Source organism: Onychomys torridus, chromosome 14 (genome assembly GCF_903995425.1).
Source record: "Onychomys torridus chromosome 14, mOncTor1.1, whole genome shotgun sequence".
NCBI classification, from domain to species: domain Eukaryota; kingdom Metazoa; phylum Chordata; class Mammalia; order Rodentia; family Cricetidae; genus Onychomys; species Onychomys torridus.
In genome coordinates this window covers 452970-465018 of record NC_050456.1, presented here as the reverse complement: position 1 = coordinate 465018, position 12049 = coordinate 452970, and the positions used below count along the sequence as shown (strand labels likewise).

General features: G+C 42.2%; 2 protein-coding genes across 2 annotated transcripts in view; one reads left to right on the top strand and one right to left on the bottom strand.

The window, feature by feature from the left end:
* Positions 1-12049, bottom strand: part of LOC118595502 (40S ribosomal protein S6-like) — a 101766-nt gene that overhangs the window by 60937 nt on the left and 28780 nt on the right. The window lies entirely within an intron of this gene.
* Slc26a4 (solute carrier family 26 member 4) overlaps positions 1-12049 on the top strand; it is a 55365-nt gene that overhangs the window by 34644 nt on the left and 8672 nt on the right. Inside the window, exons 10-16 of the mRNA XM_036206122.1 lie at positions 3181-3258; positions 3372-3467; positions 3719-3825; positions 6429-6498; positions 8650-8742; positions 9950-10045; positions 10597-10827. Of these exons, the coding sequence (XP_036062015.1) occupies positions 3181-3258; positions 3372-3467; positions 3719-3825; positions 6429-6498; positions 8650-8742; positions 9950-10045; positions 10597-10827 (771 nt within the window). The remainder of the gene's footprint in view (positions 1-3180; positions 3259-3371; positions 3468-3718; positions 3826-6428; positions 6499-8649; positions 8743-9949; positions 10046-10596; positions 10828-12049) is intronic.

The following is a 12049-nucleotide window of genomic DNA, read 5'->3' as shown; positions in this document are numbered from 1 at the left end:
AGCCACCTTGTCGGGGCTGAGAGTGGACCTAGGTTCTTGGGAAGAGCAGCCAGAGTTCTTAACCACTGAGCTCTCTCTAGCCCGAGTTATTGTACTTTCTATTCATATTTCCATTTCAATAGTCAGGAACTTCCTCTAGAGGCTTTTAGAGTAACAATTTATTAGACAAGAATTTTTTTACTGTAACATTTTGGCACTTCTTCCTGAGTAATATTTCTGTTCTTGAAGTTCTGAATATGGCTTTAATTTTGCATCTTAAATATGGCTTTTGGTTGTTGCTTTCACAAGGTAACCATAAAACCAGCTATTCCTCCTAAGTCTGGTGAGAAAACCCAGGAAACACTCTCAGAGTTTGCTTGAAGATAGACTCAGCTCCACACAGAGCAAAGCCAAAGCCTTAGACCAGGAATGCACTTCTGTGGAGGCTCAGACTTAAGCTTCCTGACATAGGAAAGAACATTGTTTAAGGGGAAAAAGAAAAAGAAAGAAAGAAAACTCCAAGACTGTAAAAGAGAGTCAGCCCAAACTGCTGTAGAATACAAGTCTTCAAGGGCTTTGTTAAGGCAGAGACGTAAGAATGAAAGCAAATGCCAAGAAAGCAATGACTTGCCCAGGGAGAACTGTGAATGTTCTCACAGCACATTTAATGTCCCACAACATGATGATGTCATCACAATACAGACGATGTCACCACATATATGTGATGTTCCTCTCCTATTAAAATGGCCTTTCCCAATTTTTTGGCTACATTAAAGCAAAATTTAATTTTAATTCTTAGAGGGTTTTTTTTAAGCTTTTATTTTAAGCAATTATTTCTAGCTTGGAGGTAACAGGTAAAGGAACCTAGTATGCATTAAAAAGCAAAAGCAGGTTTCTGTTGTCAAGGGGAAGTGTGTCAGAGCTCAATTCAAAAGCTGTGCCTGTTGCAGCTGAAACTGTCAGCAGCTGGAACCCCTGCTGCTTGCTGTAGTGTGGGCACTGAAAAGCTCCCCAGGACACATGGTCCCAAGTGGGTGCAGCTGGATCCAAGCTACTCAGGGCATTCTTCTGCGGTTATCTCCAGGACCAGACAAGGTATGGGCTGCCTGCCCCAGTAATAATGTGTAAAGTGACCTCCTTGGCAAAGGGCTTGGGGATAATAGTGTTCTTGTAAGTTAATATACTCTGCCACACACTGGCCTGTATTATATTTAGGAGGGAAGGGTGCCAGGAGTTCAGCATTGAAGAAGGAAACAAGCAAAAATGGCTTGATATTTAATTACTGAAAAGCATATTAAGTTCTAGGGTTAAAAGTCTAAGATCGTGGACTGAAATCCAGGGACCTGTGACTAAACAAATGATCAAGCCCTCTTGTGTGGTTTCTCATACTTTATGCCAGAGCCTCAACTTCATCATGAATGGGACTACTAATTATATCTACCTCGAAGGGTATAAGGGATGCTGTGAGGATTAAGTACCACAATGGAAAGTCTTAGCACAGACTGATTACAAAATGCTGATTAGTCTACACCTTGAGGGAGGAAGGGCCTCTTAGCATCTGTGACACATATGCTGGGCCTGGCACCTTAGGAGTACCAAGCATACAGTTGTGTTGAAGAACAAATAGAAGAATGCGTGTTGGTGGACTTGGAACTGTGTTCTATGCATCTGCAGACTAGAGAGCTAAACATTCTTTCCTGTCCTTTCTCTTACCCCTCCTTACCCTGACCTCTGCTGGCTCATAGAAAAATAATTAACACAAATTACTTCATAGCTCTAATTACCTTTTCCCTTAACAAAATTAACTTGCCAAGAATTGAATCTTCTCAAAGATAGAAAATCTTTGTTTTTCCACAAACCAGCCTTATACAGTAAATTCAAATAATTAATCCTTTATAGGTTTTAATATTATGATCAAACTTAGCCTTGGCTCTATAGAGACTTACTATCCTTGGTGAATGGTGGCCAATCTCCCACTCAGAGTTGTGCAGATAGTTATCCCTGTCTCCAAATATACCTTTTACCAATCCCTAGGACCTATATGTAAGTGGCTCAATAATATGGATCAAATAACAGAAGGAGGACATGAAGGGAGGAGGGAGGAGTGGAGGGAAGGAAGGGAGGGAGGAGGAGGCTAGCTCCTTAGACAAAAGAGGAAATTGTTCACCATGGTGCTGAGATCCTGGACTATGGAGTCAGAAGATGACAGAAAAATAAGTTAGACTTCTGCAAAGTGAGATTTTTATACCTATATAGTCATGATATTGCCTGGGCTGACCCATATATAAACATAAATGACCAGTACTCTGGATGGAATGAATGCTTTCCTCTTACATGTGCAGTGCCTGCTTTCTTTAGCTACGACACCGTGCATGGAGAGTGCTTGCGCTCAGTTGTCTCTTCCCTTACTCTCTCTGTCTGCTTCTGGTTCCCTGTTCTTTCTCCTCTGTTTCAGAGTCTATAGTCTTCTCAGCTATGCCCCATGATGTCTCAGCAGAGAATTCATTGGCCAAGCCAACTGATCAAACCAGGAATAGGGTCTACCCCCAGCTTCTCTCTAACTATTCATGGATCTTAGCAGAGCTTTTTTTGTCAGCGAAGGTAAAGATTATGAGCTTCCTTTACCCTGTGATTGCTCCACTGCCTCAGCCAATGTTTGGAACCTGTGCTACAACTGTTAGAGGAGACAGGAGCTGTGGTGTGCCAATGTGACACTGTGAATTTGTAACAAGATGGCTTAATTTATTTTCTCTGGGTTGTACATGGCAATTATAAGCTACAGGTACAATGTGAGTAACCATTATGGCTGCTGCTTCCACAATGCAGAAGAATCTAATAAATGCCTAAGGATTCATTCCCAAGAAAGTGAGGGTCTGTGTCTTGTGGCATGGCAAATAACCAGAAGGTTGCCCTCCTAAATCACTCATAGGCATCAGCCACTCAAATGAAATTCAAGACAAACTAGCCTTACTTTATCAGGGTTAGTTTTCATATTTTCTTTAATTTCTCAGCAATTGTGGGTGTATATTGCTCTGTTTTGTTTTTTTTTTTTAAGTTTTGCATGGGCTTAGCATATAATGCTCATATTTCTAAATACTGAGCAGAAAGGGAGGGATGAGGATACTAAATGTGTCTGTGCACAGGTTCCTAAGCACACCTGTGGGGAGAGGGTGAGCCCACCTCATGGAAAGTGTCTTTCAGGTTGCTGGCATCATCTCAGCTGGGATTGTAATGATCGCCATTGTTGCCCTAGGGAAGCTTCTGGAACCCTTGCAGAAGGTAAAACCCTGCTTTTCTGTGCACCAATTTCTCTTTACTAGACTGTTATTAGGGAAAGAGTGGAAAGTTAGAGACCAGCACATGAAACCTCTACCTCCACTCTCTCTGTACAGTCAGTCCTGGCAGCTGTCGTCATTGCCAATCTGAAAGGGATGTTCATGCAGGTGTGTGATGTTCCTTGTCTGTGGAAGCAGAATAAGACCGATGCCGTAAGTGACCCACCACACGTTTGTCTTTAAAAGAGCTCAGTCCTGGCTGCTCCTGTCACATCATTATGCCCTGTTTCCAAAGGCTAGCCTGAACTTTTGGAACTCCAGAGCAGAATTAGAGTAGTGTCGGGAAGCCAGAGCCTTGATGTCTTCTGTGTGACAGTCCTAGATCTCTGGGACGATTTGTTTCCAATCACTTGATTGATATCTGGTGAACTAATGTAATTCTTTTCATTTCCATTTCCCTCTAGGTTATCTGGGTGTTTACATGCATAATGTCCATCATTCTGGGGCTGGACCTGGGTTTGCTAGCTGGCCTTTTATTTGGACTACTGACTGTGGTCCTGAGAGTTCAGTTGTAAGTACAGCACAGTCTGAATTTTCCTAGGTTTTTTCATAAGCATACAGACATTACTTCTTTTTATAAAATTATATATTGAATGAGTGTATTATTTATATACACAACACTTTACAATGTCGAATAGCTCTGATTAGTCTTACTCTACAGGTGAGAAAGTTTAAGCTCAGAAAATTTAAAGACCTTTCTTAATGCTTACAGTTACTAACTGGCAGACTTAAATCCCAATGCAGCTCACTCCTGAATCTATGCCCTTACTCACATGTGCCACTCTGCTCTCCTTTGGCTGTGCTAAAGTGAAGGATAGACAGCTCAGCCAAAGACTGAACTTGCTTTGTTTGAATCATTTTTAAATCAGGTGAGTATTAGAGGCACTGGGAACCAGGCACAGAACTGGGCACCAGCACAAAACAGGGCACCAGCAGAGAACAGCACCAGGCACAGAAATGGGCACCAGGCACAGAACTGGACACCAGCACAAAACAGGGCACCAGTAGAGAACTGAGCACCAGCAGAGAACTGAGCACCAGGCACAGAACTGGGCACCAGGCACAGAACTGGACACCAGCACAAAACAGGGCACCAGTAGAGAACTGAGCACCAGCAGAGAACTGAGCACCAGGCACAGAACTGGGCACCAGGCACAGAACTGGACACCAGGCATAGAACAAGTCAACTCCTCAATATACTGTAGTTGGAGACCTTCTCTCCAGCCCCAGCCAAGCCCTGTTAGACAGCCCACTCATAAAATAAATACATAGACATTTATATTATTTAAACTGCTTGGCCATTAGCTCACCCATTTTACTTATTTGAAGCTAGTAACTCATTATGCAACTGGGAGCTTTAAAATAGTTATTACAGCCAGGATTCATTCAAATCTGACAAATGAGGCACGTACCCAATTATGTGAAGTAAATAAGATTAGTTCATACGCTCAGTGGGAGCAGCAGAGCTATGAATTATATGGTGCAACAGCCTATGAGGGCAGGTGAGGCAAGCTGAAGGCAGATTATCTGTGGTGGTGACGGTTTTGTTCTGACTTTGATTTTAGTTATGTGTCCATCTGGACTTGGGGGAGCACAGCCCCCACCCATTTAGTTTTTCCTTGCCTTTCCAGACATCTGGCTTCTTCTCTGCCTGTGCTTGGGCAATGATAGAAGAAGACACCTGGGAAGACACCAACATGGGTATCTTCAGTTTAGCATGAGCTCACCTCTCCTAACCCACCCACCAACTCTCTGCCTTCCATCCCTCCTCTGGTATGGTGGTTCCTTCCTGAAAGGCCTGTGGCTATTCCCTCAGCACCCTAGGAGCACAGGATCCTGAAAAGGTTCATTAGCTTCCAGAGGGCCCAGTTTGCTACTAGGGAACAGTGAAGAAAGTGTAGACAACATTGACTTCTGTGCTGAGTGTGCTCAGTGTCCTTTTGTTTTTGTTTTTGTTTTTTGTGTGTGTTTTTGTTTTTGTTGTTGTTGTTTGTTTTTTTGAGTCTGCTTGAGAAGGAAGTTAGTTTTGTTGTTGTTTGGTTGTTTGTTTGTTGGTTTTTCGAGACAGGGTTTCTCTGTAGCTTTGGAGCCTGTCCTGGACTAGCTGTGTAGACTCACAGAGATCCACCTGCCTCTGCCTCCCGAGTGCTGGGAATACAGGTGTGGGCCACCACCGCCCAACATTTGTTTGTTTTTTAAGAGATAAAGACTAACTTATGAGGTTTAACTTAAAAATGAGCCCAGTATTGTGAGCCAAGGGAAAACTTGGTGGTACGATTTAGTTGCTGGTTTGATAACCAGGATCCTACCCAACGAAAAGCAGTACCCTTCACATTATTTAATTTTCAGTAATTATAATGTGGATCTAGAGAGCACATGCTCAGACAGATAGTCCTCCTCCAGGGGCTGCATTTAGCTTATGTTGCCAGTCATAGTTCTAGGAACATGGAGTTTATCTGATCACACCAGGAACAGGAACTCAGTGGTCTGCTTAGTGAGCAGGACTCCTTTCACTCAGGCTGCTGTTTCTAAAACAAGAGACTAATCTGATCTCTTGCAGACACCGTACTCAATCAAGAGGTTGCTGTCAGTCATAAAGAAGCGGAAGGAGCCACAGACCCATATGTTAACGATGAAGGCTGTGTGCCCTATACTCAGTGGCTTCTCTAACTCCTCTGAACATCATTTTACCAACTAATAAAAATAAGGATAATGGTACTGGCCATTCAGAGTTATGGTCAGGCTTCCAGACGATTTACATGTAAGAAAGCTTGCCGATTCCCGTATAATCATTCTGCAGGCGCAAGTGCTCATTACGTCAAAGCTGTCAGAAGAGGCTCACAGTTGCTTCCTCTTTCTTCAGTTCCATACAAACACCAGCTGCTTATTTCAGAATTAAATACAGGAAAATGTCATCTAAAATAAAGACAAAGTCCAAAACACCAGACACCAGAATGATTATTTATTATTTATTATATTATTATATTATATTATATATTATATATTATATTATTATTTATTATTATCTATTATTTCTTTTTAACTTTTTTAAGTTGAAAAAGTGACTGTTGCAAAAAAACAAAAAAAAACTGGTGTTCATTTTCCTTCTTGCAGCCCATCATGGACCGGCCTTGGAAGTGTCCCCAGCACAGACATCTATAAAAGTATCACACATTATAAAAATGTAAGTGCCTTTTGTGAGACACTTGTCACAGGCCACTTGCTGGAATTCAAGGAGTCAACAAATTCCTCTTTTAGCCTGCTAAGTCCATGCAAGCCATGAAGGGGTCTGTTGGGAAAGTTCATCAGCACACTGGGAGTGTCTGAAGAACTTTAGATTCAGTGTGCCTTTTGTTATAAATTGATTACTGGAATTTTGACCATACTAGTTGAATGTTATTTTGGTGTAAAATGAGGGATAATCATGAGGGATTAAATATAACAGGCATTTAATAAAAGTCATATTTCTGTCTGTAATCCATAGCCTTTATGAAATGGCCTGAAGTCTCTGTAAGATTTCTTTATTCAGCTTTAACAAGGGATCTTTACAGCTCTCAATTATCAAAGCTTTATTTGATTTTTTTTTAATCATCAATTCTTGGAATTGGAAGAAATAATATATCAACCAGGAAATGAAAAAGAAAGAAACTATGCATCACAATGATGGTCAGATGCTGCTCACAAACAAAACTGTTAGTGGCTACTAGGAGAAAAAAAGAGGCAAAAGCAGAGGGAGTTAAGAAAACACAAGTTTACCTTTTAAAAAAGTGAATAAAATGGTGCTGGTGCTGGTGGTGGTGGTGGTGGTGGTGGTGGTGGTGGAGGAGGAGGAGGAGGAGGAGGAGGAGGAGGAGGAGGAGGAGGAGGAAGTGGTGGTAGTGGTGGTGATGGAGGTGGAGGTGGTGGTGGAGGAGGAAGAGGTGGAGGTGGTGGTGGAGGAGGAAGAGGTGGAGGTGGTGGTGGTGGTGGAGGAAGTGGTAGTGGTGGTAGTGGTGGTGGTGATAGAGGTGGAGGTAGAGGTGGAGGTGGTGGTGGTGGAGGTGGTGGTGGAGGTGGTGGTGGTGCATACCTTTAATCCCAGAGTTAGAGGCCAGCCTGGTATATAGAGCTACAGAGCAAATTCCAGGGCAACCAAGGCTACACAGAAAAACCCTATCTCAAATAAAAAACCCAGAAGAAAGAAAGAAAGAAAGAAAGAAAGAAAGAAAGAATAAAATGGATATATGTGATATAATATATATATTTAATGTGTACTCTAGGAAGTCATAGTCTGATTTTTGCCTTAATATTAAAAAACATTGCTATAAGGACAAGGGGGTGTGGTGCACGCCTTTAATCCCAGCACTCTGGAAGCAGAGGCAGATGGATCTCTGAGTCAGGGCCAGCACAGTCTACACAGTGAGCTCCAGCATAGCTAGGACTACATAAAGAGACCCTGTCTCCAGAAAACAAAACAAAAAAAGATTACTGTATATTCAACCTGGAATTCTAGTAGCTGTTACTTAGTTTATTTCCATAACCTTTCTGTAATTTTGACCCAATTATCATCTAGAGCTGAAAAGTTAGTTCAGGTATTGGCGATGAGGAGGCACAGTAGCAGAGCAGTGTGCCCTCAGAAGCACACGCAAGAATCTAGTTTGTAAACCAGACTGTAAAGAGGTGCAACTGCACCACGCAGTGCCACTGTTGAGCTTTGCTGCTTAATAGGGAAACCTAGCTCCTAGTTTGGGAGCTCCAGATTCTAAGCTCTGTCTTGAAAAGACTTTTCCCAAGTCACTCAACCCCAGGGCCAAGGTGTTCTCATATGCAAGGGATAGACTGATATGGTTGTGACTGCGTAAGACTAGAAGACTCTGGTTGTGTGGGATTTACTCTTGGAGCGGCCACTCTGTGTTAGGGTATAAACAAACAAAAAACACGGTAGGGCAAAGTTTCTGAAACACAACCTCCAGATCCCTTTTGTCACCCCCACCTCACCCCATGCCAAAGAAGTTCAGCAAAATTAAAACTGTGGAGGCTGGAGACCAGTCACATTGCCCTTAGAGGCACTTTATTCACATGGGTAGCAGTAGCCTATGAGATCCTGATTCTGGTTCTGACTGGTTCTATGGCCTCTGATTCTGGGCATCTTATCTCATAACTCTCCATCTCAGAGGAGCCAGCAGTACTGCTATCCAGCCCCTGTGAGTAACATGTCATCACAACAGGCAGAACTTCAGGTGAGGTCTGAGGTGCAGATTTATTTAACTCTCTTCTCTCTCTCTCTCTCTCTCTCTCTCTCTCTCTCTCTCTCTCTCTCTCTCCTTTCTCCCTCTCTCCTTTTTTAAAATACCAGCTTGAAGAGCCTGAAGGAGTGAAGATTCTGAGATTTTCTAGTCCTATTTTTTATGGCAATGTCGATGGCTTTAAAAAATGTGTCAAGTCCACAGTAAGTATTTTATTTCTAGAAGTTTGACTTTTTAAACTTGTTTTCTGATTTGCCTTATTTATTGGGACCAACTAGAAATAAGGCCTTAGGCTTGGCTCTCTGTGTGGCATTAAAAACTATGTTGTGGCATGGTGTGGTAATACACACCTGTAATTTAAGAGACTGAGGCAGGAGGATTGCTGTAAGTTTGAGACCAGCTTGATTTATGTAGGCTAGCCCAGGCTACAGACTTAGACCTAGTCTCACAAAAGCAAAATACATAATGAACAAACAATTATATTATAACATCTATTCTCCATATAACCTACAATATGGGAGGGAAGGGGAGGGGAGAGGAGGGTGAGGGAGAGGAGAGGAGAGGAGAGGAGAGGAGAGGAGAGGAGAGGAGAGGAGAGGAGAGGGAGACAGACAGGGATTTGGAGTTGGGTCTGAGGCATGCAGGTAGGAAGCACAGAGTCAGAGGCTGGGATTTGCTGAGTTCCAGAGGCTGTGTGAACTGGTTGCTCCAGCAGAGACAGGTAAGAGAATCCAGCTACCTTTCATAAATAGATACAGCTATTCAAAACAATACTATGCCTTGAAGACTTTTATTTTAAAAAGTTTTATTCATAAAATATACATTTTTGCTGACATGTAGTAAGTTTATTACTTTAAGAAATAGTTTTAAATGTTTAAAAAATAGAAGAGGGGCTGAAAGACAGCTCAGCTGTTAAGAATATTTCCTAACCTAGCAGAGGAAAGGCATTTGGATCCTACCCCACATCAAGTGGCTCATAAATACAGCTCGAAGGAATCTGGCTTCCCTTCTGGCCCCTGTGGGCACCTGCACACATGTACACATCCACACACACATAAATACAATATTTAAAAAAGAAGCCAATAGAAGAAGTTTTAGTTTCAGACACTGGGTTTCTCAGGTGCTGTTGCTGGGATAAAACACCATGGCCAAAAGCAACTTGGGGAGGGAAGGGTTGACTCAGAACTCTCAGGTCACTTTCATCACTGAGGGAAGTCAGGGCAGAAGCTAATGCAGAAGCCATGGAGGATGGCTGCTTACTAGCTTGCCCCTCCTGGCCTTCTCAGCTTTTCTTAGACAACTGAGGACCTCCTGGCCTGTGGTGGCTGTGTCCTCCCACGTGAATCATTAATCAACATTAATCAACATTAAGAACCAGACATTTTAAGTAACTCACATTTATTTCCAAAGGTTGGATTTGATGCCATTAAAGTATATAATAAAAGGCTGAAAGCACTGAGGAGAATACAGAAACTCATCAAAAAAGGAAAACTAAGGGCAACAAAGGTGAGACAACATCTTTCTCCCATTCTAGGTCCTTTCTCTGATGAAAGCAGTTAGATGGTCTAAAATTAAAACCACCCCATTTGGTATCCAGATGCATAAGAGCAGATGACAAATGTGTATCACAGAACAACCGATCTGTTGTAGGCTCCAGGGGAAGGGTAGGGGGTAAATGAAACCAGTAGAGCTCCCTCAAAACAGAGGCAGCCCCCATTAAGCATCTGTACTATTTTTAAACATTATTTTTACTGAAAAGAACAAGGTACAAATTCAGTGCCAGAATTTCATGAACTTTCACAGTTTTTGCTGTGACTTTTCTGTATCTCTTGAAAAAGTTCCACAATCATCCCAAAATCCAATTTCTTGGCTCCTTGTTCTTCCATTTTCAAAGTATCAAAGTATAGATGGTAGTAAAATTCATTCTTCAAGACTGCATTCCCTTGCTATATTGGTTTTCTAAGTGGTCCATGCAAGACATTTGAACAGTTTGGGGTAAACTGATAAAAGGTATTTTGTATTATTGACAATAAAGTTGGTGGTGTTTTGTTTGTTAGAATGGGATCATAAGTGACGTTGGTTCATCAAATAATGCTTTTGAACCTGATGAAGATGTTGAAGAGCTAGAGGAACTAGATATTCCAACCAAAGAAATCGAGATTCAAGTGGACTGGAACTCTGAACTCCCAGTTAAAGTGAATGTCCCCAAAGTGCCAATCCACAGCCTGGTGCTGGATTGTGGAGCTGTGTCCTTTCTGGATGTGGTAGGAGTGAGGTCATTGCGAATGGTGAGGTTCTGGTTTTTGTACTGTAGACCTGGGGCATTGGCAATGATAAAGTGAAGGAATGGGTCACTCGGCTGTGTGAAGGGGCTCTGTGATTTGTCTAAGTGAATTTTCTTCTCTCTTCTTCTTCCTCCTCTCCCTCCTCCTTTTTGGCAATAGAGCATAAGCTCTGGAGTCGGGCTCTGTGAAGCAAATCCTGCCTCCACTACCAAGAACAAGTTTCTTTCTTTCTTTTCTTTTTTTTTTTTTTTCTTTTTTGGAGCTGAGGATTGAACCCAGGGCCTTGCTAGGCAAGCGCTCTACCACTGAGCTAAATCCCCAACCCAACAAGTTTCTTAATCTGCCTTTGTCTTGGCTTCTTCTTTTGTAATATAACCAGAATGATGGTATTTACTACACAGGTATCATGAAGATCAAGTGAGCAACACATTTAAGTAATACAGAAGAGTATCTGTCACACAGACATCTCTTAGAAGATGTTAATACTTAGTATGTTTTATTTTCCTGAGAATGTAAATGGACCATGAAAACAAGGAAAAGTGGCACAGCTTGTGTTAAGTATTATATTCTACTTGTTATGGAACAGCAATAGGACTGAACCAGAAGAGGCAGGCATTGTTAAGAAGCAAGGGCAGGCTTTGGGTCATACCCAGGAAGTCAGGGCAAGAGTAAGCAACATGCCAGACAGAAGCACTCACAGAACCAAGAGCAACAGCAGAATCTCAAGCTCATTCATTCGATGCTTCTATGTGTGCTAGTTGCTCCACCTAGCAGAAGACTGGTGTGACGAGGCAGGCACAGTTTCTCTACTAAAGAGGGAGGTAAACATTCAATCATTGTACAAACAATTGCAGAAGGTGCTTCAATGTATTTTAAATAGGTGTTATCCCAAGTGTTAAATTTAGATGAAGCTTCAGGTAGGTATCAAGAGGGTCAGACAGAGAGGTCAGCAGGGTAAGGCACCAATAAGAGATATAATTATAGGAAACGGGCTTCTGTCTAGTTTTAGCTTAGCTGAGGGCTACCACTGCAGGAGCAGAAACTAATGCCAGGGTCTGGGTGCTAGCTAGGTAAGTGAGTAACTTGGCGAAAGACCATGAGAAAATGCTGTGAGGCTCTGTTCTCTCAGCAGGTCTGTAGCTCATCTGAGAATACATGCTGGCTCTTTGTTGTTTATTTCTCTCTGTGTGGTAATATCTCTGGTGTATAGATTATACTGGCCCCT